This window comes from Chlamydotis macqueenii, chromosome 2, assembly GCF_036417535.1.
Source record: "Chlamydotis macqueenii isolate bChlMac1 chromosome 2, bChlMac1.mat, whole genome shotgun sequence".
In the NCBI taxonomy this organism is placed as follows: Eukaryota; Metazoa; Chordata; class Aves; order Otidiformes; family Otididae; genus Chlamydotis; species Chlamydotis macqueenii.
In genome coordinates this window covers 20505903-20533703 of record NC_141557.1, presented here as the reverse complement: position 1 = coordinate 20533703, position 27801 = coordinate 20505903, and the positions used below count along the sequence as shown (strand labels likewise).

At 37.3% G+C, this 27801-nt stretch overlaps 1 protein-coding gene across 1 annotated transcript in view; it reads left to right on the top strand.

Annotated features, from left to right (window-relative positions):
* MALRD1 (MAM and LDL receptor class A domain containing 1) overlaps positions 1 to 27801 on the top strand; it is a 243807-nt gene that overhangs the window by 31667 nt on the left and 184339 nt on the right. Inside the window, exons 8-15 of the mRNA XM_086740250.1 lie at positions 2506 to 2615; positions 7599 to 7766; positions 8713 to 8833; positions 9790 to 9936; positions 17554 to 17706; positions 17847 to 17952; positions 19214 to 19581; positions 21249 to 21661. Coding sequence (XP_086596376.1) covers positions 2506 to 2615; positions 7599 to 7766; positions 8713 to 8833; positions 9790 to 9936; positions 17554 to 17706; positions 17847 to 17952; positions 19214 to 19581; positions 21249 to 21661 — 1586 coding nt within the window. The remainder of the gene's footprint in view (positions 1 to 2505; positions 2616 to 7598; positions 7767 to 8712; positions 8834 to 9789; positions 9937 to 17553; positions 17707 to 17846; positions 17953 to 19213; positions 19582 to 21248; positions 21662 to 27801) is intronic.

The following is a 27801-nucleotide window of genomic DNA, read 5'->3' as shown; positions in this document are numbered from 1 at the left end:
GTTAATATAATATCCTTTGAACAGTTATTCTTCCTTCAGCCCATAGTTGCTCCACAATGCACTCAGCTGGAAAAAGTTTATTCTAGAAAGCTGTTTTAAAGTATTTTTCTGAAATGAAAATGTTATTACAGCATATTGTGTAAAACTAAAAATGTCTAACATGTTTGTCATGGTCAAATAATATTGGTAAATATTCTGTGACTTCATTTTATTCAAATACATCTACTACACTGCTTCCAGTGGAGTTTAGATTACTTTAAAATCTGGGTTACAGCCCAGTACCCCTTTAAGTTAATTTTTTTTTCAGTTATGTATATTATCTTACAGACAGACCTCCACACTTCTCTCCCATGTTCTTATTAAAGGAATGTGTGTGTATTCCACCTCGAGCATTCAAAGGCAGAGGAATTCCAGGATTAAAATTTTCTGAGCAAACCTTAGTGCCATGCAAGTATGTGTGTGCATGCAACGTAACAACGCACAATCATAAACTTTTTTTCCACTGATCCCCAAGTGATGAAGTGCACCGAAGTTGCTATTCACTTTCTCAGCAGCTATTTGATATTTTATTTTATTGTCTCTCTAGAGAGGCACTGAATCTGCATTACTACATTGTCTGCAAACATTACTGTGTTACAGCTTGAGAAGGGCACTGAGATGCCTATATCTTTCCCATGTGGGTTATTCTAGGTGCTGGTGAGATCTGAGGTGTAATGTGGTCATAATGAAGGCTGTTGGAGGAAACATCTGCTCTGCAGCCTAAGCAGCATGTAAAATTAGCCCATATGGAGCTGTGTACTGCTGCACTTAAGCTGCTTCAATACCTGAATCATTACAAGTTAGGTTCACATCTTTACATGTTGCTGCAGGTTGAAGGTTCAAGCAGATCTTGAGGTTACCATGCAGCACCTTTCAAGCTCAGTAATGATGTGTTCCCCGTGTAAGTTTGTGCAAAAGTCTTTCTGAGGTGGTTTTGTACTCATCTATCTCTATGCCTGCTAGAGCCACATCACAGCTTTAGAATTAGGCTTTCAGAACTTGAGCAAGTTTTTGCCAACATTAAATCAAGGTCCTACAGGTTGCAACAGTTGCTTGTGATACCGCAGAGTGTTCATCTCTCTTCTCTCCTGGGGAGGGCAGCAGCAAATTTTGATTAATGAAGATCTTTACAAGGCTACTGTAGAGACTCAGCTGCAAATTAAAAGAGAATCCTTTGAAGTACACTTACATTCCAAGGAGGGGAGCTTCCCTCATGCTGCAGAGTGCAGCGTGCCTGTTTGTACAAGGAGCTGTAACGGTCACCTCTTTGTGCCAGCCTTGCTAAAGTGATGTGATTATTCATATAGGGCTGGACTTAACCCTCTGCTTCATTGTGCATCCATGGGAAAGAAATGGCTAAGGACTATGACTGTGGCAGCACAATAGTTGATTTTCCAAGATGCAAGGCAATATGTATAATATCAATGCGCAAACAAGACTGAGCCTTTAGTGTTGTTTTGCACACACTTTCATGAAAAAGTCTCAGTATTCAGCAAAGGCAGCACTGACGGCATGCAAAATATGCTGCTTTAGGGCCCCTTGAAGATATTTATCCTTCCCTACCTTTGTCTGAGGCACATCTGCTGTAGTTCAAATCCAAAGGCACTTCATTTGCCAGAGTTCAGATTAAATCTTTAATTAAGCTTTCATCCCCACTAGCACAGACAACAATGTCAAGTCTGTGGACCCCATGAGAAAATATAGCTTATTCCATTGGCTCCCATGGTCTGCAACATTGTTAGCATGCTTAAATCTGGCTGGGCTGTGTTGACAGTGAATACTGTACCCTAAAGGAAATTATTTTTTGTTCTAAATTCTGTTTGAAACATTATTTCAGCCAATTAAAATGTACCCTTCAGGGATCCCAGCTGAGGTCTGTGCTGTTTGATCTCCAAGGTGCTCTGTGTTGCAGCACTCCCCAGCCTGTGTGGAGAGCAGAAGGTCATCATGCAGAGGTGATGGGAAGTAGTTGTAGTGTTTGGAGGACGGAAGTCTCAAGGTTCTTGCCTAAAGAGGGCAGATAAATAAATACATCTAGTGGATCTGCACAGTAAAGCCCTCATAGGAGCAGCATCTGAATGCCCTCTGCAGTGCTCTGTATTTACCTCCTCAAGTTTAAGTCCTTGCAGGCACCATGACAGGATGAGCTTAGAAATGGCTGCTCAAACGCCTTTTTTACCCTTCCCCCTTTTTCCTCATCTTTAGACAGAGTCATGTTAAGGAAAGAGGGAGGAGCGTTTAGCAATTCTATTTTGTCTTTGCCTACATAGATAGTGGTTATTGCAGCCTGTTACAACACCCTCCTCATTAACCACAGAGACTGAACTGACAGCAAACCTGTTTTGTTTATATATGGTTGTGAATGAGTTCTATGTGCCTCACGGAGCACACAGTTAGCTCTCCAAGGTAGCTATTTGCTGTTGGACCATGCCATATTTCTTACGTTTCTTTGATTTTTGTTTACAGGAGCATTCCTTTACTTCAGTGGATCACATCAGATGAACACAAAGATGTCCATGTCTCATCTGGGGAGCCCTTTTCTTGTCAAGCTGTCCTCTGGGCCTTCCTGCTGTCAGGTAATAGTTTGATATTGACTGTCCCCACCTTTGTAAGCCATCACTCACTGGATGTGCAGGTATGGTTTTCTTCATGCTGTAAGTGTTGCTGCAGAAAAAACCTGTCTCCATTTCAATACCAGTGGAAGGAATTACAGCCTGCTCTTTGGGAGGAGGGAGATGCAGCAGGTTCACTGCCAAATTTTTATATTTGACCATTATTCTTTCTAAAGCATCCACCAGGTGACTCAGATTTAAGGCTCTGCTTCAGGTTTTTGTATGCTGTGACAAACATGTCAGGGCAGTATCAACTCACAGTCAAAGCAGCCTACCTTTCGAGCAAAAGCTGGCAAAGAGTCATGCTGTCATCTGTAGGCAGGGAATGCTCATGCATCCAACATCCCAGAACAGGAGACCTGTAGTGGGAAGTTGTTATATAGATTAACTATGTTGTTTTGGCTGGAGAGAATTAGCTACTGTGCTCCAGATATGTAGTAAATTTTAACTGATGGTTTGAGGAGGATGCTTTTTAAGCTAATCAACACAGTACTTAGGAGTTTACCACGAAATTCTTGTTTTGTCAAATGTCTTGTGGCTCTGTAGAGGAATGCAAAAGCAACCACCCAGAATGGTGGTTGATCTGAGAAACTAGAAAGCTACTTGGAAAAAATGAGTCAGGAGGGTTACAAAATAGAAAAGTCTTGGATGAAAAATGACAATACAGGTTTATAACTAGAATTTTGGATTTTTTTTTGAAACAGAACTTGAAGGAATATATTAAATATATATAACTATATTATTAAATAATATAATTCAAGAAAACACTCCTAACTGTATTTTTGCTTATCCTTTTGTCCACTGAATAAAGTGAATATATGCTGTACAATTTTGTAAATTTTTAAATTTTTTTTTCTGAGGCTTTTTTTTGTTTTCTATTCAGAAACTTTTCAAAGCTTATGCCATATTGGGGTGAAGATAAGTTGTGTAGTTATAGTGTTATGTTTTTTCTACTACTGCATAATCCATCCTGTTTTAAGAAGTCACAGAGAAGAAAAGGAAAAGATAGGGAGAACTTGTCAAAATAATTTTATTGTGTGCAGTGGCAAAAAGAGGCTTTACAGAAACAAAATAAAATTTAGACTGGTTGCTTAATTTTTCAGACTCAATGTAGATTAGAAACTGTAATTTCACTTAGGAAATTTTTTTTCAAAAATAAAAAATATCAGAAAATAGTGTGTAGAGGAACTGTACTTAGAAGGCCAAGCAAATAGCAGAATTTTATTTCAGCAGGACCTACGCTGCTTAGGTTTTTTCTAGCGTAAGGGATCTGAAACAAGTGTTGGCTTATATAAATGTGTTTTGCTTGAAACTGTAGTTGACTTGGACTGTACAAATTAGTGAGTTACCTGATCTCAGCTGAATAGTTACAACTTGCAACTGAGGAGTAGAAGCCTCTTAAACCATTTAAGAATATCACCTTGCCGTCTTTTAATGCACTCTCTCAGTCCTTAATCTTCATACGGCTTCTTAGTGTTGTAAGGAATCAGATATAAAATAGATGCAGAATGAAATCAAGCAAAATGCTGCTGCAGGGAACACCGAAGGCCTCAGCATCCCTTCAGAGCCCTGTGTGTCATGTTACTCCTTGGATACTAACAGCCTTTGTACACACAGTACATTTGTTCACAGAGTTCCATATTTCTTTTGTAGACTTTGATATTGAGTAGATAAGCACCTTTCAAGTTCAGATTAATTTATCTTAGAGTCCCTTAAGGTGAACTGGGCACAGTCAGTATGTGAACCAATGAATCATTCTGGTTAGATCTATTGCAGAATTTGGTCTGCATTCAAAATAAATACAAATGCAGCAGGGATGCACATACATTTCTCTAGTTCAAAGTCAGAAAATAAACTATTTTTAATTTTGAGTTTGCACGTATTGAATGTATTTGCAGTTCCCAGATTCAACAAAAACTAGGGCAACTTCCTATCCAGCTATACATGTCTGAAAAGAGAGTGGTTTTGAAGACTGGGAGCCTGGCTTTCTGCCACATTTTCCCTGAAAACTTTTATTTCTGGGAAAGAGCAAGGAGTAGGGGTTGCTCATTAGGATGTCTATTGGTGTGTTATGCTCTCTGCGTATAAATGTGAGATGTTGCCCTCTGTTGGATGTCCCACTGAGAGGATAAAAGGATCTACATAAAGAGATCTGTGTTTATTAATAGCTTTACAAGCTCTTTGGCTCCAGTTATTTAAAAAAAAAAAAAAAGGAAGAAAGAAAATTGGAGTTGAGAGATAGCAGTTTTATATTGTGTCTTACTAGCTAATTGAAGCTTAGAAGCAACTTCTTTCTGTGGCTTTTTGTAGCTGAGAAACATCTTTATTTAGCTCAAGTTTTTGGAGTTTTAGAAGCAAATTTCTAGTCCTGGCTCTCTGTTTATGACTCTTTAATAGACAGCGTATTCATTGTAGAGTAGAACATGTAGCCACAGAGAGGAAGGGTAATTTTATTTCTTATGTAATGAAAATGGAAATTTGTTTGAAATGCTGTTTTATAAACATAAACCTTACAAGGGATTGTTTAGGCTGTAGTTCTTCAAACAGCTCATTTTGTGAAGTGTTTGTATACCTGTTACTTTGGATTCCTTAAGCTTCCTGGTGGGAAAAAAAATGTTAAATGGAAGTATTTCAATTTGGTAAAAAATCTTGATATTATTTTATATAATAAGTTATTTTCATGAGTGGCGGAAGAAGAAACACTATGGGAAACTGAGAGACCAAGTCCACCAGCCATGAAGGCAGAAGATATGAAAAAATACCAGTGTGTTATAACAGTATTTCCACCAGTAACCACTGATCTACCTTGTACTATGTAACACAAACAATAAGAAGCTCTCACTTCGTACATAGCAGATGTTGACTCTTTGGTTCATTTGCCAATTTTATGGATTAAATTCAAGGCCAGAGGTGAAAGGTAGTGAATCCATATGCATGAAGATTTTCAGATTATTAGTCAATGATTTGAATGTAAGGACTTCTCAAATTCATTAATCCTGTTGTTCAACTTCCTTGGCTCACTAACAGTCTACAGCTTTAACACAGACACCAATATGATAATTTATTGAAGAAAAGACTCCTCTCAGAGACTTGTTACTCTTAAACTACCATTTCCCTTGAATGTAAAAAAAAAATAAATAAACAACTAAATTTTATTTAAAAATATGTCTTGGGGACAAACAAAGAGGAGAAATGTGGAAGGGGACATTATTAGGGGCACAGCTGGAGACACACTCACAGGAGGAGGTGGTCCATGCTGGAGGAGGTACAGCTCTGAGAGGACGGCAGCTGTGGCTGACCTGTGCTGAGACAGGGACACTCCCAAGGGACTGTAGCTGTGGGTGACACATGCTGGGGTAGGTACACCCCAGAAGGACTGTGGTCTATCTGCCTTCAGCCCTAAGCTGTAGCAGAGAAAGAAGGTTAAGAAGCAGTGAGTAGAGGAAAACTTTTAGGGAGTGCTAGAAAGAGCCCATTGCTCACATGCCCAAGCTCCTGCTCCAGCTGCTGCCTCACCAAAGGAATTGGGCCAGACTGAGTGTAACCTGTAGGAAAAAATCAGGGAAATTAAGACTAGGAAAGGGACAAGCTAAACTAACCTGAGGAAGGGAGGGGAAAAGTGTTTGCTTAAGTGTGTGTTTAAGTGTTTGTTTTCTTTTTTCTCAGCAGCCGAACCAGTGCTCAGTAGTTTCTGTTAATTCACAATAAATTATATTATGTAACAATAACACTGTCACCCTAAGGCTATTTTGCCTGTTACAGCTCCTCTTATAATGCTTTTCCACTACCTGTACAGCCTATTGTGTCAGCTATGTTGCTCCAATAAAAGACTTCAATTGTTTCATGTCTATCTGAAAGCCAACATATGCATCTGTGTTTGTCCTGAGGCTAAAGATGGATTTTCCTGTTTTTGTTATTGTCTTCCAAAAAAAAAAAATGGGTTTAATTTGCCTGTTAGCCTAAAATGTTCTGTATTCTTTAACTCTGTTTAAAAGTTGATATAACACTGAAAAATGAAAGGAAACTTTCTCTCTGTAGTGTGATGATTCAAGATTCACAGTGTAACATCATATGAAGATGGGCAGAAGACTGGGTGAAAAATTTTTACAGCTCTTCTTTTACCTTCACGAAGATTCAAGTATTATTCAAGGCTTTTGCAGGGAGGTAAAGAGCTTACAGTTGAAGACATTTTAGTCTTTGACTAAGTGAAGAAGCAAGAAGGACTCGGGGGAAACAAAAAGAAAAATCAGTCTTTGAAAATCTTATTTCTTCCCTGCAGTTTCCAGCTGAATTTTTGCCTGGGTAATATTAAAAAAAATAATAATAATTGAAAGCATCAGGTTTACTCTATTGCAGGGGAGGCGTAGTGAACTGCTGTTCTTATTTTTTTCTGATATTTTCTGCTTGGGAAGCAGTTTTTTGTAGCCTTATCCACTTATGGTTGTTGTTTTTTCTTCCCATATATTGGTCAATCCACTTGTTTCAGGAGAGCAATAGATTATTTTAAACATCAATCTTCAGATAAATTTGATTTCTGTTGCTTGTGGAAATAGAAGACCTTAAGGTTTCTTTCATATAAGCACCTCAACTGTTGCACATCTGGGATTAACATACTTATATATTCAGCATTTTTTAAGAAAAATAATCTTTCAGAAGTTTCTAAATCCTTACTAAGCTAAAAAGAGCTAAAGGAGGTCATATCAGTTGATTTGCATCAGCTGATAGAGACAAGTTAAAAGCAATTTTTAAAAATAAGTTTTACTTTTAATTTTGTTTTATCTTTGGTCATAATTTTGCTCCCATACATCTCTTTCTTTTATGCCAAGGCTGTGTTTAAACCTGTCATGTCATTCTGTGTTATAATGTACATATATGACTTGGTCTTGAATTTATTGCAAATTGATTGTACAGTTTTTTTAAATATTTCATTAGAAACTGTTTCAACAGGTAAGATTTTGGTACTGGTTATCTCAAGATTCCCAGCTTTCTGTCTTTAAGAGAACTGCATTGGATGGAGGTTTGGAAAAACTGCATGACATTCCAGGACTGCCTGAGATGCAGTGGGCAAAAGTGAATATACCTGTAGAAAGTGCAGCTGAGGACTTACATTTTCAGGTAATTAGAAATTACATTTACATTGCTTTCAAAAAGTTACTCTAACTTGGCTTTTAGAATTAATTTACTTTCACAATGAAATACAGAAAGAGATGTTCTATTCTTTAATGCTTGTATAAAAAAGGATTCCATTCAGCTCTTTCAACACATGTAGCTGTTAAAGAACATCACCATTATTTCAGATACTTGTCTAAAGTAAGGAGAAGTGCAGATACTTGAATTTGCAGCATTGATCACAGAAACAATTAGCAATTTTCGAGTTCAGTTTTATATTTACATAATTTAGGTCTGCTAAACTTTACTAAAACTTGGAAAGGAACTGTTAGTGGAACTAGCAACTCCAGTAAAAGTGTTCAGCAAATCAAAATTCCAGTTCTGATCTCTTCCTTTTTTGTCTCATCTACAAAATGATCTAAAAGAAAGGGCACTCAGTTCTCATTTTTGAAGTTATAACTGAACTTTACTTCCTTTTATGATCTCCTGAAAATTTCCTTGTATTTACAAATGCATCCTTACAATCTCTACATTTGCTGTACCACGTTATTGGCTTGAGCAGGCATAGTATAGATGAACACCATTAAATGGAATTGTAAACCGTCATTTTTGGTAACCCTGAATAGCTCATTTTAAAAGGTGCATAACTTTTAATGGTTCTAGCAGAAAGACAGTTCATTCAAGTACTGATGGCCTTTACCAGTTTAGATTGAAGCAAGGTCATCTGGGTTGTGTAACTTTCTGTAAGTAAAGGTAGTTATGGCTTTGACAGTTGAGGAGTAAATTTCTGACTGATCAAATCTCAATTGTAGTTTTTGCTGGCTGGTGTTCAGAGTTGGTTGGAGGTGATATTTACTTCCTGAACAGCTGTAGTAAATTATGAAGAAATATATATATATGTCTTTTTATCATGTCACCTTTAATGACCTAATTTATTTCTTTGTCTTTACAGATTATTTTGCGAGCTACCGTTCTTACCACAAATGCTACTGTTGCTGTTGATGACATCAGTATAACAGAGGAATGTGGAGTTGTGAATAAGTCACTTCCAGGTGTCAGCCAAGAAAGTCAAGGCAAGTTCTGTGGTTTTCAACACATTTTCCCCAGTGTCTGTTATGTATAACTGTGATTTGACTGACGAATATACCTTTAAGAAAGTAGAGGATAATCTGAGGAAAATTCCATCTGCTGTAATCCGTCATCTATAATGAAGACTCTCATCCTGTGTTAACACACTACCTGCTGTAAGTATTTTGCACTAGTTCTGCCAAGTAAGCTGTGGTGGGAATTTCCAGAAACCATTTACTATGTAGTACCTGCCCGTATTCACACTTGGATGCAGAGACAGAAGCAAAGCATCTTACACTCTCACTGAAGAGAAAATTCCACTGTATTATTTTCAGGGAAAGAGGACATTCCCATCCTTACTGTCAAATATCTAACATACAGTAAGTGCCCAGCAAACTTGTCTACGTACCCACACCTTTCAATCTTGAAGTGCAAACAGATGGAAATATAAAATAACTGCAACCTTCTTTCAAACTACTGCTTCTGGTCATCTGGAATATTAATAGATTCTTTTCTAAAATGACATGGGCACTACTTCAGTGTACTGTTTTTAAGGCTTCTCTGATCCCTATATACAGTCTGATTGACCGCAGCTAGATATTTGTGGACGCATTAATTTGTTTTAATTATTTTCCCTACAACTCCCCTCTTTACCCATCAGCCATGAAGATATTATTTTTAGAAAGGATAGATTTTTTTTAAAAAAGATCTGTCTATATAGCAGTGTAAGTATTTAAACAAGCTAAGTTAAAAAAAAAAATAAAAGAAAAGCTACATATCACTCCTCTCGCTTGCGTTCTTTCCAGAAATCTACTGAAGAAAAAACCGGTAGTCCTCGGCTTTTTTTTTTTATCGAATTCTTTGAAATTTGGGGTGTACTATATTCAAAGAAGACAAAAAACACTTCTTAGAATATTACATGTATATGTTTTTACTTATATTTTCCTTTCTGATTTTTAAGGGGAAACAGAATTTGCAGATGCTAACTCTTCATCTTTTTACTGTCCACCGGGACTTTTTTCATGTGGGGATGGGCAGTGTATTCCATCTGACAGATGTTGTGATTTTACATCTGACTGTTCAAATAACCACGATGAAGCCAAGTGCCGTAAGTGAAAATTTTAAAAATCTAGATTGTTAGGCTCCTGTGGCTATGTTTGTTTGTCCTTTTTGCCAGGTTTTCAGGACTTCATAAACATAATTTAATTAACAGCAAAAGCTCTTGAGAAATAGTTACTTCATTTTGATTCTATTCTGATATTTTTCCCTTTTATTTTCTGCAGAAGCTACTTCCCTCTTAGCATTAAAACCAGAAAAAAAAGTCTTTGATCAATTATTTAGTAGAAAGCATTGCTTAAAATGCAATATTTTAAAACCCTCAAGATGCTAAATATCAGGTATAGTGTTATACTGAACAAAATCTTAATCTGTAAGATATTGGAAGCTGATTCAGGAAGTCATTGTAAAGTAAACCAAACAGAACTTGTGCACAAACCTCTGCACGTATGCTTTCACGCATACAGAATGTGAGGAAAATATGTTACACTTGCACAAATTTGGAAAATCTGTGGCACCACTGTGTAAGATGCCTCTTCTTAAAGGGCAGGTGGTCCTGCAATTAGACCTGAGACACGAGATAGAAAACATTAAAAATGCAGTGGTCACAGATTTGTGTTCAAATTTTGTGTTTTCTCTACTTAATTTTGATGTGACGATACCACAGCTGGACTGGTAAATAAAGCATCTGTGCAGACATGGTAAAGATATAGTTTAGGTTGTGTCAACGTTTTTTGTTCAGACATGCTGTGACTCCTGTCCGGGCTATGTGTCTGGGTTTTCTCTGAATGGAAAACAATGTGGGCGGAAAAAAGAGAGGTGGAGTGTCTCGGAGTCCCTCTCCAGTGTATAATCAGGAGACAACTTGGAAATGTTTTGAGACCTCTAATATGTAGCTTCAGGAATCTTTTTTATTCATTCAGTTACCTGTTCTGAATAAGAAATTGTGCTTCTCCTTTCCATCTTTGAAAATGAGTTGCTTGCTTGAGTGTTGAACTCAAATATGCTGTAAAAGCTGTGGTGCATTTTCAAAAGGAGTTGATGTGAGCAATATTTAGTTCAATTCAGGTTGTTTTTTTTTAAATAAAACCTGATGGATCCTAGAAGTACTGCACAGAAGTACTGTAGACAAGATCATTATAGTATTTTCTGACTATGCCATGTTATGCATTACAAAGCATAAACTTCTTCATGGTCCTAATGTAATCCAAAATCCATGCATATAGATTACAGTTTTTGTTAAGAAATTTGAGAGGTGTTCCTCAGATAAATAAATATCTATTTGAATTTTAGCAGATAAAAGAAATAATTACACCTTCTACTTTGTAGTCATGCAATATTTTTACAGTTCTAGTATCCAATCTTTCTTGGCTAAAGCACTGATATGTCCGGTGGTTTAGTTGTTTATAAAGATTTGTATCAAAAACATACAGAGCTTTGTGTTAGGAAACTGCATTCTGTTTAATCAGGTTATTTTTTGATTAGCTAAAACCAGAAATAACTATTAGATGTTCAATAGGCAGAATATCTTTCTTTTTGTGGGCCAGAGTGACAGTGGGGAAAAAAAAATCTGCTCTTACCATAGAACAGTTGAGGTTGGAATGGGCTTCTGAAGACCACGCAGTTCAACTCCCCTGCTTAAAACAGCATCCACCAGAGCAGAGTGCCCAGGACCTTACACAGTTGAGTTCTGAATATCTCAAAGAATAGAGACTACACAACTGCTCAGGGCAACCTTTTCCAGTGTTTGATCACTGTTACAGTACAACAGCACCACCACCACCAACCAGCGTCTATTGCTTCTGCTAATTTCACTTGGCACCACTGAGAAGAGTCTTCTTTACTCCCTCCCTGTCCATGTTACTTATATTAAAATTCATATTACACACTACCCCTTTTTTATTTACTTCATGTTTTTGTACTTTTTTTTTCAAAAAGTGCTTAGGTATGCTATGTATCCTTGGATTATGATAGTCTGAATTGCTCTCCCATTGCCCTTAAACTCAGGTACTGGGATTTTGTTCTCTGACCACATAGTAATACTTCCAAATCAATAGTTTAATTCAAAATATTCTAAATGGATTTAGTTTAATGCAACATCACTTTAACTCCTCTGGGATAGTGATTAACGGCTAACTTTTAATCAACTTTAAAATCTACTGTTTTCACTTCAAATATGCTAATTTATATTTCAAAATACCCTTCCTTTTAACTATTCAGCCTGTGTTTCAATTTTAACATTGTATCTAAAAGTGAGGACAAATGTCCATTTAGGTGTTTAACCAGTTCTAGATTATCCTTAATCACAAACTCCCTTATGGCAACTCATTTTCTTTTTTTCTCTAATTATATGACTGACAAAACTTTTATTATATCCAAGTCTCACTTGCCCAGACTATACGTTAATGATACCATGCTAAAGGTTAAGCTATGGAGCCATTAAAAATATATTTATGGTGATCTTTGCTAGAAATATATTGCTTACCTATAAATCATTGTTGTGCTGTTGGATTGGCTCAGTGTGTTACTGCTGCAGCTTGTAGATGGGAAACAGAATGTAGGTACACAAATGTTTCTGCAAATACTTTGGCATGTTGACTTGCCTTTCAGCACATCTGGTAGTCTACAGCACTAGAATATCTCTTATAATTCTTCCAGAAATCGTATTTCGCCATCTTTGTGCTTACTTCTTTCTTATTATCCATCATAGTATTGCAGTCATGACAGCATGCCAGAAACGTGGTGGAACTGGTGTTAAATCCATTCTTGTACCATTACTTTCTACATTTTGTTACGTATATTGATAAAATTGGATGCAAACATTTCATTTTCCTCAGTCACTCTTCCTAATTTATTAGCTTGGATAAACACAGATGTTTTGTTGACTTCACCACCTGCAACTGCTTTGTTCCTTTCATCAATATTAATATTTTTTTCATGATGTTTCATCTGCTGGTAATTGTATACTTCTTAACCTTGTTAATATAAGTTTTCCTCTAGGTATGAGACACAGGCAAGCATATTATATGGGCTTAAAATATCTTTCTAAATATCTTGTATTTAAATCTTCTAATCTTAAAGTCCATCAAGAAGATTTCCTTAGATGCTCGGATCCATCAAGTCCACTGAACAAGCACCATCTCCATGCAATTTTCTCATCTCACAGCATCAGTCCTTGAGTCATCTCTTGACTTTTGTTACCTCTCAAAAGAGTTGTTCTTTCTGTCAGGACTGGAAGAATTCAGTTGAAGATCTCCAGTTCTCTGAGTATTTTTCTTATCTCAGTATTGATTTCTGAGTTCCCAGTTTTTGCAAGAAACGATCTTTGTTACTTCTTTTCATACACAGGACTGTCAGTGAATTTGTTTGCTCCACTGACATCCTCTTTGATCTCAGAACCATATTCATGTTCTTGATCCTGATGCATGACAAGATTATTCTTTTTTTTTCCAGATTTCTAGTTGCATTTTACAAAAATAGATGTCCTGGACTGAAAAAAAAAAATCAAATTTATTCTGATGAGTTGAGAAAAAAAAACACAGTATAAAACATAAGCTATTAAATGTTATCTTTCTTGAATATTCACAGCTTTTCTTCTACAGCTGAATAATTTGCTAGGACTGTAAAGCTATTATACATTACTTCCGTGCATTAAAGCAGAAGAGAAAAGTGATTGCCTTTTTCAAGCTGGAGATTTACAGCAGTGACCTAACATATTTATCACATTGTGTGTTTGTGCTCTGAAAGATGAATGTTCTGGTGGGTTGACCCTGGCTGGATGCCAAGTGCCCACCAAAGCAACTCTGTCTCTCCCCCTCCTCAGCTGGACAGGAGAGAGAAAATAAAACAAAAGGCTCCTGGGGCAAGATAAGGACAGGGAGAGATCACTCAGCAATTACCATCACAGGAAAAATAGACTCGATGTGGCGAAAACTAATTCAATTTATTAACAATCAAACTAGAGTAGAATACTGAGAGATAAAACCAAATCTTAACAACATCTTCCCCCCACCCCTCCCTTCTTCCTGTGCTTAACTTTACTCTCCATTTTTTCTACCTCCTTCCTGCCAGCAGTGCAGGGGAATAGGGAATGAAGGTTATGATCAGTTCATTGCATGTTGTCTCTGCTGCTTTTCCCTCCTCAGGGAGAGGACTCCTTACAGTCTTCCCCTGCTCCACTGAGGGGTCCCTCCCATGGGAGAGAGTCCTCTGCAAACTTCTCTAATGTGAGTCCTTCCCACACTCTGCAGTTCTTCATGAACTCCTCCAGCATGGGTCCCTTCCACAGGATGCAGTCCTTCAGGAACAGACTTCTTTAGCATGAGTCCCCTGTGGGGTCACAAGTCCTGCCAGCAAACCTGCTTCAGTGTGGGCTTCTCTCTCTGTGGGTCCACAGGTCATGCCAAGGAGCCTGCTCCAACCTGGACTTCCCACAGGGCCACAGCCTCCTTCAGGCATCCGCCTGCTCTGGCATGGGATCCTCCAGGGGCTGCAGGTGGATCTCTGCTCCTCTGTGGGCCTCTATGGGCTGCAGGGGGACAGCCTGCTTCACCATGGGCTGCACCACGGGCTGCAGGGTAATCTCTGCTCCGGTGTCTGGAGCTCCTCCTCCCACTCCTTTTTCACTGACCTTGCTGTCTGCAGAGTTGTTTCTCTCACATATTCTCACTCCTTTCTCTGCTGCTGTTGTTGCACAGCAGTTTTTTTTTTTCCCCTTCTTAAATAGGTTATCACAGAGGCACCACCACTGTCATTGATGGGCTCGGCCTTGGCCAGTGGTGGGTCCCTCTTGGTGCCAGCTAGTATTGGCTTTCTCGGACATGGCTCTCTCTCTCTTCTAGCAGCTTCTTAAAGAAGCCACACTCCTGTAGCCTCCCCGCTACCAAAACCTTGCCACGCAAACCAAGTACAAATGTACAGTATAATTTCTAAGGTCTACATCCTATGCATTTGGTGGAATCCAGATGCTCACTTTTCCAACCTAAGAGTGATGGTGATGGAATAGGGAATAAGATCAGATTGGAAGGTAATCTGGTAACGTGAATGTATTCCTTGTATTCTATTTCCCCTTTGGCAATTCATACCTCATCCTCTGTCTTTGGCTGATGGACTTAAATTCAAGGAATGAAAAGATTATCATCTTGTAAATTGGATAAGGGACCTCAGACTGGAATTGCGTAGACAACTGCCTTAGGATCTGTTTGTGGAAGTTAAATGAGGAATAGGCTGGACTAAAATGCCATCTTGCAAAATATGCACTGTGATGACAAATATTGCATGAACTCCAGTGGCGGAGAACTGCAAGGTAAATAACAAAATGGCCTGAATAATGACTATCAGATCTTATTTTTGTTTAGTTCAAAAAAACCAAGAACATTCCCTTTCAGTTATATAGAAGGAGCTTTCTGATGGACATAGCCAAGAATTTGACACAGTAAGGATGACAAAAAAAAGTTTAAGAAAAACTCCCAATAAATTCCTCAAACACGTGAGAAGCAGAAAGCCTGTCTGAGTCTGTAGGATTACTGGATGGTTAAAGAGATTATGTAAGAAAATAAGAAACAGAAGAAAGGCAGAAAATAAAGTACTAGAAGAGAAGGCAGATTAGTTTGTGTGTGTTTACTGAGAAAGAAACTACAGAGTTATCTAAGCCATAGTCTTTCTTTCTGGATAATATGTCTGAAATGGAAGTGCCAGTCAAAGAGGTTATGGGAGAATTAGGTAATCGAAGTGTTTCAAGCATCAAGAACCAAGTGCTTTTAACCCAGGCTGTACCAACTTGCTCTATTCTTGTATCTTCCCTATGTGTTAAATAGTTGGTTTGAGATTTAGTTGAAGATTTCAGGGTTATTTTATCTCAATGTATTGATCCATGCTTAAGCTAAACGCATGGTCTGATGCACCCTTTCCTTTACATTTTGTCCCTGCTACAAGTTACAGATGCAATAAGTTTGGGCTCAGGCTTAACAGTTTTATCTTGTTTATTTGCCTCTTTTGAAGTAACCATCTGTGTCCAAGATTTGTCATATTCTTTGTTGCTGTTCTTCTGGGAATGTGCAACGGTTTCTTCTATCGAGCAAAAGGTAAATCAGAGATAGCTCTCCATATTCCCTTACTATTATGTTCAGTCAGTGGATTCTCAGTCCTTTCCGTCATGCCTAGGTCCTTGAATGTCTGTACATATTTTTTATCTTCATTTTATTTTGTCAAAACATTTCTTCCTTCTGTGGTTTTTTTTTTTGTGTCACATTTGAGCTACTTTGTTTTATCACTGATATTTCTGACCCACATGCACCACAAATATAGCAAACTCATATTTTCTTTGGTCTCTTAAATGTTATTTGACCTTCCATATTTGTGGATTTTTTTTTTTTTTAAGAAGCGTTAATAACTGCATTTCTATGCACTTGGCTTAATAATCCACAAAATCTTGTCTTTTTAGAAGCCCTAACCAACAATAATACTAACTGGCCTGGTTAATATTTTTTTTATTCTGTTTAACAAACGATGTATAACTTAGAGTGATATAGTTCTTAAAGAAGACCAAAATGAAGAAAAAGCACCAAGCCAAAGAAACTCCCATATCTTCCATCAATAAACATGCAGGTAATCATGTTGCAAGAGACTTCATAGGATTCTGAAATGTATGTTTTCTATACCGTAATGATATGGCTACTGGAAGTTGTGAGAAGATGTTGTAAAATAATGGTAGAATTCTGACAGTCATCTGAATATTTGTTCACTTATTCTAGGTATATAATAAATTATTGAAATAATTTTATTAGTGTTTTCCACTAAAAGCCTGTTATAATTACAGAACTTAAAAATACAATTTTGTGATTTAATGAGGCTTTTTGATAGTGCAGAAGAGAGAAACCTGATGTTTCTTCATTCAATTTACATTCATTCATACATGACACCATTCCACTCCTTTCTTTCCTTTATTTTGTGTTATAAACATTTTCTAAAATATCACTGCTCTTTTAAGTGAAGAATTGAAGAATACCGCTGAATATGTTTTCAGGTCTTTTTCAATGCAGTAGTTTGTGTTTCAGACATTTCTTACTTCTAATAATACTGTCTCAGTAATGCCTGATGTTTAACTTGCTTCCAGTTATAGCTAGAGGAAGAGATTTGTTTTCATTAGCATACTTGCTGAGATTCAAGAAATAAGAGATTTGATTTCTTTCTCCAACATTTATTCACTAAAAGATCTTGCAGAAGGCTTGTTACTGCTTTGTGTGCTCTGTGTTCCTGGTCTGTAACAGGGGACTGTGACGCCTGTTGTCAGCACCTCCTCACCTGCTTTGCGTGCTTTGGCTGCAGTGCCTTTAGAGGGAAGGACTTGTTTTACTGAATCCATTGCATATTACAATGACTTGATTGATCCTGTGGGGCTGCTATTTTGCCCAACTGTTATGAAACAAATACCCCATCTTGTATTCGGTCTCTCCAATATCCCTTTTCTAGACTTCTTCCTTGAATATTGGTGACATATTAGAAACATTTTAATTCCTTGTATAGTAATGCCACACACACAGATTACAGATACACTTAGTAATGTACAGAGATTACAGATACATTTAGTAATGTCACATACAGAGGTATTTTCCTTGTTTAGTAATGTCACGTACAGAGATAAAGTGAAATTCCTCTTTCCTCATTTTAGCTGCTGTATGTGACTTTGAAAGAGACAGCTGTGGCTGGATTGAAGCTGCAAAGGCGGATGAATTTGACTGGGTAAGAAGTTCCAGTAGTGCTCTTGCACCTGCTTTTAAGAACCAAGCTCCTCCACAGGATCACACCTACAATAAATCGGAAGGTAAGACAAGCCACAGAGAAGTGGCATAATATACCTGCTCTTTAACCCAATTTAAAGTGGAGACCATGAATGCTTTAAAAACCTTTAAAAACATTTTCTTTCTCCACCCTGAAAAGTTGTTTTCTGTTTTATTTTGATAGGTCATTTTATGTTCATTCTGAAAAACAGCAACAGCATTTCACAAGTAGCTCAGCTACGAAGCCCAAAGTTCAGGCAAACTGGATCAAATTGCACACTATCCTTTTGGTATGAAATAATTTAGATTTAAAATTCATAGATCATCTCACATTGCTTGTCGTGAACTGAAATTGAGATTATAGTTTGCAATAGACACACCTTTCTCTGAAGTATTTATGTCTTTTTATTCTTTAATCATATGGTCTTCATTGTGAACACTATGCAGAAATAAGCTGAAGCACTTGGAGAACAGAACTGAAACATGGGATGACTTTGTTGTCAGATTTTGCGTAAAAATCTGTTAAAGGATTGTGTCTGCATATACACAGACAAATCCCATAGTCATTTTGCTAACATTTCTACTTTGGTTAAGTAAATTTGAAAACGTTATGGAATTTTATTCAAGAACAGGAAAACATAAAAAAATCTAGTAGCTCCTTGAGTCACCTGTAGTATCCAAAATTAGATTGTATCATGTTTAAACAAAACCTCTAGTGCAAGAACTGAAGCTTTGCTTCTAAGCCTTTTTTTATAAATAAAACTCACCCCCTTTCAGTTGTTGTCTTGTCTCAGTCTCTGTGCAATCTTATCAAAGTGAGACAGAAAAAGTAAACTGTGACGATCTATGTACTCAGGTCAAAAGTGTTGCTGTTGTTTAAATAAGTTTGGCCTGACTTTGACATTATTAAGTGTAGGTTTTTTTTAGTAATGTAAAATATACTTTCATAGGAAGAGGAAATGTCTTTTTATCAGAGACTCAAGACTTCAAGTTGGAGTACAGGTCTGAAAATTACATATTGTTGGTTCTGTTCCTGGTTCTGTTCCCAGTTTTGTTGTATGACAGCTCACCTATGTACACATTATGTTAAAATGCTTTGAGATCCTCCAAAAATGCTGTAAAAATGCAACATGTTAACAGTAACTAACACAGATAGAAGGTGTGCTTTTGCATTCAGTAAGTGTTCTGTTTTTCCTTCTTGAATCTTTACAGTTATGTATTGAATTGAATTTAGAAAAAACATTATGTACCTGAGTGAGCAGTGTTTGTTGCTTAATATGAAAGCAAATGTGTCACTTAAGCTGTGGATTATAATTTAATTGATTATGCTTCTTCTCTCATCATCTTCAATTCTTGAAATAAACCCTAGACTGATACAGCAGCCTACTCTACCATCATACAGAAAGTGGGCTGAATTACAGGTAAAACCGGAAACAGGCACTATGAACTTCTTGTATTTAATGGAACTATGACAGAAAACGTACTGGCCATTATACCTGATGTGATCCATACTCATCCTTTGCCCCCTTAACTTTTTTGTTATCGTTTCAGGTATTATAATTATGGACACTCAGTTGGAGCAGCAGAGATGCAATTGTTTGTGGATGGGCTGAAACAGCCTACTGTCCTTTGGAGGACATATTACAACGAGGGAGATCAGTGGTTGAAGGCAGTCATTCAGCTTGGACGACTTCCACATCCTTTCCAATTATCACTTGATAAGATCAGTCTGGGTTTTTATGATGGTGTCTCAGCAATTGATGATATTACATTTGAAAACTGTGCTCTTCCACCTCCAGCATTAAGTTGTGAAGGTCCTAACCATTTCTGGTGCACAGACACGAAAGCGTGTATTGACAGTTCATTGGTCTGTGATCTTGTGGATAACTGTGGGGATGGATCAGATGAAAACAACTGTAGTGAGTACTTTCTATTATCATTTACTTTACAGCAACCCAAAATTTACTTGCTAAGTTCATCCCTGGGGTAAAAAAGCACAGTACTGTTACAGCCTATCAGTGTCACAACCAGTGATGATTCAACTGAATACAGTTACTAATAAAACAGACTCTGAAAGTTTTTAATTTAAATGCATATGATGAGTTACAACTAAGGGTAAATTTAATTCAATACTCTTTATTCAAAAGTGTCGTAATTCTTTAACTTTCGCAAAACACACACATGCATTACAAGTTTATTTTAAAAGAGAGAATTCACAGTCTGCCAGTTGTGTTAATGCGCTGCCTTCGATTACACTGGTGGCAGTACAGCGGAGAACGTATATAGACTGAAAGGAGTGTGCGTTCCATTTCTTTTTATGACCTATAACTCTTTCTACCTAGAAAATGTTAAAATACCTGTACTAGAAGATATTAATCATTCTGGGCATAATTTTCCCTTCAAAGAAAGAACTTGTAAGAACTGAGGAAAGCTACGGGTTGTTCATGTTTTTAAAAGTCACCTTGCAGTGCTGAAGGTTGCTGTTGATGATTTTCTCTCCAAAGCATACATTCATTAATTTTAAGAACTCAGTAAGATTAATATAAAATAAAATTAACTAGCAGTTGCTTTATCACATCCTGCGTAACTGTATTATGCAAATCACAATGAATTTGAGAAACAGGGGACACCTTGCATGCCTGAGGATATACAAGCCTACGCTGTTATTTGCCATATATCAACTTAAAACTGGTCTGAATTTCAAAGAAAGAGAAGGCTTTCCAACCTATCTCAGTTTTCACACTTGTAACAGATCAATCTTCTTTATAACCCATTTTGAGGTCCATAGTAAGAAAATACTATATGACTTGCAGTTTTAAACACCATAAAAATAGCAGCTTAATTAAAAAAAGAAATAAAGTTTTGGCTATTATGTCAGTTACTGTTTAGGAATAGCAGATGCAAAGATGAAATGCAAGTTCTCCACCTCTGATACACCTTTTTTTTATATATATATTAGAAGTAATTGGCCTAATCAATATATTTTGCCTTGATGTCAAATAATAAAGTGCAATTGTGTTAGAGGCCTCTCTCTAATTTAGCTTTGATAAAACTATGAAGCTACTGAGTATAACAAACACCTAAAACTCAACCTCTTTTTAGGACTATTTCTGCCATGCAAAAACATGTAAAGTCAATTATTACACATACCTACGAGACTATATCCTGTTGTTTATTTCTTTCAATTAACCTTATTTTAAAATCCTTTACTCAGTTAAACAACGTTGTATACTTTAGTTATAAAATTATATAAATTTAATAATATCAATAAGAAAATGTTCTTCACAGTTCTATGTATTCAATAAATTACTTACGTACAGTTTTCAAGATATATATTGAAAGAGAAAGTAATTAAATGAACAAATTTCATTTTTTTTTGTCTAAGTAGGTGTATATTTAGTCTTCAGAGGTGAGGTTTTTTTGCAAGGAGAAGATGATATATGTTATTCTCTATATTAGAAAGACTTTTTTTGCAAGAAGATAAAGATTTTTTTTCATTGTGTTAGAAAGTTAATGAAAGTGTGTTAAAGCATGATCACCTCTTGATACTGCTTCCACTTGACAGTCTATTCTGTTTACATTTCAGACCCTGATCTGCAGTGTAACTTTGAAAATGGGCTGTGCAATTGGGAGCAGGATGTTGAGGATGACTTTGACTGGATCAGAATACAGGGTCCAACCCCCACGGTGAATACAGGCCCGTTGAAGGATCACACGACAGGCACAGCCAGGGGACACTACCTCTACATGGAATCCTCCAAGCCATACCAATTCCAAGATAAAGCAGTTTTGCTTAGTCCTCTCTTCAATCCTCCCGGCAACGGAACCTGCATTTTCCGTTTCCATTATCATATGTTTGGAAAGCAAGTTTATAAGCTGTCAGTCTTCCAGAGAACTGTGAGTAACATCAAGGGATGGCTGTTGTGGTACAAGTTTGGAAATCAAGGAAACAGATGGATCAGACAGACACTTTACATTAGCAGCTCTAAGCCATTCCAGGTATGATCCTTCTAGGTTGTGAGGTGCTTATTTGCTGCCTCGTAAAACGCTACGAATGTATAAATGACTGTGCAATCTCAAAGCTATTTGTAACTGTCTGATCAAATTGACTTTGAAATACATTTGTAGGATTTTTTTGAGGAGCAATGTCTGAAATATTTTTTTTCTGGAATTTGCTTTTCCCCCTAAAACACATGATTATAATGTTTTGAATAGGAACATGGGGTATTTAAAGTAGATTCTATTTTTGTTTTTCAAGCATTTGATGAAACAAACTTACCTGAATCTGCTAGAGAACAGCTTGGAAAAATTTTTATTCATTCCTGAAAAAAGGACTATTAAAAGGAACACCCTTTCCTATGCCTTACTTTTCCAGACTTGCATGTTAATATTTCATTATGTAATGTGAGAAGAAATATCAGTTCAGAACACTTGTGCGCAAGGCTGGGCCAACAGGTCAAATACCATTTGAAGAAAGATACAGTAATAGTAAATTACAGCTACAATTCTTGATTTATTTTATAATCTTTTTAAAATTGTGCGTATTTTTTACCTTTCACTATGCACAAACTGTTTATTCTGGTTGCGTTAATGAACCAGAATAATGCAGAAGGAACTGCATTCCTTACATGTTTATTAGAGGCGACATTAGTTCACTTGACTGCTGACTGGTCATAAAATTAACTTTAAAAACCCCACAAAACATATTATAAAAATAAACACCTTCCTTTCAAATCTGATGTCATTCAATATTTGCTTTAGACTGTCCCACTTTTATTTCCCAAAAGACTATTCTCAGGTGGAGAAAAGTTCTGTCCTCTTGGGAGGAAAAGGACTTAACATTACTGTGATTGCACAGAGGCACCTGGAAGGAGAGGCAGATCCCCTTTTGAAAGCTTGGAATTGAATAGATATGAAGCTGTAGGGTCTTTAATTGAATGCTCTGGTAGGAACCCAAAGGGAACAACACATGAAGACTTCATTTGCTCACACCAGCTCCCACTAAACCTCAGAACCTTAAATTTCACAGAAAACCTTTGTTCTAGCTGCCATCAAACCAGGGCTCAAGTTTGTTGCTCTTCCATTAGATGTTTTATATCAGAATGTTAAATGTGACATCAGTGAGCAGAACAGAAATAGCTGGATGAGTGGAAAGGGAAATTTAGAGGTAACATTTCAATGAAAGGAATGCAGTTCTCTGAGCCAAAATTAAGCGTTTCTCTCAAATACTAATACTGACAAGTAAGGAAACCGGTCCTAAATACACATGCTTATAAAAATCTATCAGCTTTGATGATCTAGAGTTTTTATTTGAATTCAGAACTGGTATGACTGAAATCTGCAAAGGATTTAATAATCTGCGAGAAATTATACTCTTTTTTTTTTTTTTTGGTAAAAATTTCAGGTTAAGAATATGTCGTAGTTCAGCCCTGATCAGGACCAGACTACGCAGTCTGTCTCTCGCTCCCCCGACCCTCTGAGAGAATAGGAGGAGATGATATAAGAAAAACAGCTCAAGGTTTGAGATAAGGACGGGGAGAAATCCTTAAAGTTACCATCACGGGCAAAACAGACTCGACTTGGGGAAAACTATTCATTTGTTTCTAAAATTAGCAGGAGAATGAGACAGGGAACAAGATAACCTCCCCCCACCCCTCCCTCTTCCCGGGCTTAACATTATCTCTACTACCTTCCCCTCCCGAGCGGCACGGGGGGGGAAAAGGGAATGGGGGTCGCGGTCAGTTCATCACGCGTTGTTTTACGCCGCTGTATCATCGTCGGGGGAAGAACTCCTTGCATTCCTCCTCTGCTCCAGCGTGGGGTCCCTCCCACGGGCCACAGTCCTTCGTGAAACTGCTCCAGCGTGGGTCATCTCTTCCACGGGGTGCAGTCCCTCTAGAACAGCTGTCCCAGCGGGCCCTCCACGGGCCACAGCCTCCTTCAGGCCTCCACCTGCTCCGGCGTGGGGTCCTCCACGGGCTGCAGGTGGATCTCTGCCCCTCCGTGGACCTCCATGGGCTGCAGGGGGACAACCTGCTCCACCATGGTCTTCACCACGAGTTGCAGAGGAATCTTGGCCAGGAGCCATATTACTCCTCCCCCTCCTTCTTCACTGACCTTGGCGTCTGCAGCCGTTCCTCACAACAGGCTGGCAGACACCTCTCAGGATCCTTTTTACATCTTATTCACTTCTCATCTCCTCTCCACTTCTTGCAGCCGGGCCGGGCCGAGTTGGGCCCAGTCGGCTGCCCGGCGGGAGGCCAGAGGGTGAGGCCTGCAAGGCCCATGAGGCTTGCGCCTCCCCCTCTCTGCCCCCCGCTCAGCTGCTTCACATCTTCTCCTCCCCTTTTTCCTGTTTTCCCCTACTTAAATACGTTATCACAGAGGCGTTATCACGGGACATTCTGCTACCAATTGGCTTGGCCTTGGCCAGCAGCGGGTCCGCCCTAGGCCTGGCCAAGTCCACTGAACAAAGGGGAGCGACTTCTAGCAGTTTCCTACAGAAGCTACCACCTTAGGCCCCCCCTCACTAACAAAACCAGAACAGAATATATTCATTTTCAAGACATTTCTTCTTACTATGTGGGAAACTTCTTTCAACATGAAAAATAACAGGTTGTTGAGTCTACTTGTCTCTTTAGTTGATCTACATTTATTTTAATGTTTCTGAGAAGTTTACTTACATGTCTTTTCCTTAAAATACATTTGAAAAGGTAGTAAAATAACAATCTGTCCATGATAGCTTACTTATATTGATGATAAATAGTGTTTGCTTTTATCTTCCTTGAATAATCATAGTACCCGAAATAGTTTCTGCTCAGAAGAAAGTGCAAACTTCTATTTTAACGTCTTAGATAAATGTAACTGTCTTAGCTTGCTCTATTCATTCAGATTTCTATGGATACAGAAAAAGGAAATGGTGATATTACGTGAACAATGGCAAAGTTCTGTATTTTAATCCTTTTAGGCAGTGTAGTCTCCTTTTAGCCGTGATATAAACCACCTATCTACCATGTCTGTTGTGTGAGATCTAGGGAAACTTTGCTATATTGCAAACTATATTATTAAAAAAAAAAAATCACAAACCCAAAAAAATCACCTTTACCCCAATCCAATTCACTTTTTGTTCATCTGCAACATGTATGTGTATCTCTGTAAAAAAAAAGATGGTTATAGATCTTTGATAATCCAAAGTATAAGTAATACATAAAGGAGTCTGATATTCTATGATGATTTTATAATGAACAGTGTAGATTTTATAAGGTGGCTGTTATGAAACTTAAAAATACAAATACACTGTTTATCTACATGATGAATTATTAATGCTATATTGACTACAATTAGTAAAAATCTTAGTATTTTGAATGTCATATATAAACTCTTACATCTCCCTTCAGCTATAAAACTTACTTCCTGTAAGTGAAAAACAAGGACCAAAATCAGGCAAAAATAAATAATGAAAATTCATCGAAAAATATTAGAATTAAATGCATACAAAATGCATTTGGTATTTTCCTATTTTAGAAGTGCCAAGAAAAGTAAACAACAGAAACCACTGTAATAATTTACTATTATTATCAATTAGGTATTAGCTTAGAAAATAATGGAATATTGATTGAAAATTAGAATGATGCAATTGCTATGAATATAGAATAGCACTATGTTCTACAAACACAAATACAAGCCAATCTTCTTTTTCCAACTACTGTTTTCAGTACCTGTTGTGCTGTCTTTATGTTCTTCCCAGCGTAGAATCCAGACTGTATTTTAAGAGCCTAATTCTGAAACATGTATGTCTGAGTATATTGATAATGATGCAAATTAGATTTCTCAAGCACATGAACAGGATTTTAAACCACATTTAATGCTCTGGAATACAGAATCATAGATTTATTAGGGTTGGAAGGGACCTTCAAAGGTCATCTAGTCCAACCCCCCTGCAAGAAGCAGGGACATCTCCAACTCAGTCAGGTTGCTCAGAGCTTGATCCAACCCGGCCTTGAATGTTTCCAGGGATGGGGGATCCACCACTTCTCTGGGCAACCTGTTCCAGTGTTCTACCACCCTCAGCGTAAAAAAATCTTTTCCTAATATCTACTCTAAATCTACCTCCCTTTATTTTGAAACCATTACCCCTAGTCCTGTCACAACAGGCCATCACTCCCAAGTCCTTCTGCTCAGGGCTGCTCTTGATCCATCTCTGCCCAGGTTGTATTTGCACTTGGGATTGCCCTGACCCACACGCAGGACTTTGCACTTGGCCTGGTTGAACTTCATGAGGTTTACACGGGCCCACCTTTCCAGTCTGTCAAAGTCCCTCTGGATGGCATCTCTCCCCTCCAGTGTGACCAAGCATGACCAAACATGGGAAGACAGACAGCTGAAGAACAGTGGATCCCTTTCCCTTTGATTGGTAACATTGTTACAAACATTGTTATTTGTACCTTCCACACTCTAACATGCTGGTTTCAGGTACAGTGGTTGCACAGTTCATTACTCATGATATAAAACAGGACAATTTTGTATATTCAAAAGTTTTATCAGTTTGAGGAAAAAAATACTTTCTGTCCTGAAAATTAACTGATTTGTTAGAGCAAAATGTGACTTGTGTCTTTGCATTCTTCTAATATTCTGAATACCCCAGTCTCTTATTCAGGCTGAGCTATCAGCTAAGTTAGTCATAGCCCTAACAATGTATTGTTTGTGATCTGTGATGACATCATCAAATATAATATCAGTTGTATGGCCATTCAAATGGGAAAGGTGAAGTCTTAGTCGTAATTAGTTCCGACACATAAGTTCTCAAGTATACTTCTTGAATGGTGCTAAATCAAGAACTGACTGTATTTTCTAGCAGCAGAATCTGTCTAAAGACAGTTAAGAATCTAAAGGAAGCTTTCTTCATTTCTGAGACAGTAGATGATTGAGGTGCTTGTTTTGTCTTTTCACATATTAATTTAAATCCTAATTTTTAATCTTTCCATTTCTATTAAGGAGATATAGGGCATATTATACCTTTTCTTACAAATGTTTTCAAATCCAAAGGCAAATTAACTCACTCCAAGGACATTTTATTTTCAGTTACTCTTTTCTTTTAGCCATAGAATTAGTTGTGGAGGTGCATAGTTACAGTTGAGTTGTTAATCTTGATTATAGGGTTGTGTTAGGTTTATTATTATTATATCCAGCTACTTTTTATATTATGGTTTTGGTATGCCCTTAACATAAGATCAGTTTGGTGTCAAACATATGTGTAGTAAAAATACGTTATTTGCATCCAGGCTCTTACCCTTAATCTAAAAAGAGAGACAGGGAGGGCTAAAAAATATATTTAAGGTAGCACCAGGTAGCTGATCACAGTCACATAGGCAGTATCTACTTTCTTACACTTTACTCACTCCTTTTTCATTCCTCAGTGAGATGAGATAGTGATTCTTCTTTGGGATTCTGATTATTAGCTCTATAATAAATAAAATAGGATCACAAAGCTTGCTTGTCAGTTATTCTGTAATTCTAACTGTTTCTTGCAATTACTCTTCTGAGAAGAGAGCAGATTCATCAACACCCCCAACCCCCAACCATTTCTGTAATGAAAAAGTCACAGTTCTAGATGAAAAATTGACTTTTTGGCATAGTTCTACTTCACAAACTATTTTCAAAGTGGTTTTAGGTTCTGCTTGAAACAAAAAAAAAACCCCAAAACTGTACTATGACAAATTTTGAGGCTTCAGAATTTAGTGTTTTTATTTCACACATCTCTAGTGGTGATAATTATATTTCATATGTGAATAATATAGCAGGACTTGTTATAGTAAACTAAATCCCCTTTGTATCAATTTAAGAAAAGATAATGACTTAATAGGCTGCTTCATCAGCCGGATGTAGTAAGAAAAATTACAATTTAATTCCCTATGTAACAAGTATCAGAACTGTTGATTTGAATCTGCTACAGGTTCTAGATCTTATATTACATTTCACAGCACCTCTGAGAGAAATTTTCAGTGAGGTTTGTAACATCAATACTTTTGTAGATCCACTTAAGTGTGTGAGTTTTTCAGTCTTCTGTAATCATTAACTGATAAGGATCAAGTTGAAACTCTGGACTTATACTAGTGTACTCCAGAAAATGGAGCTAACCA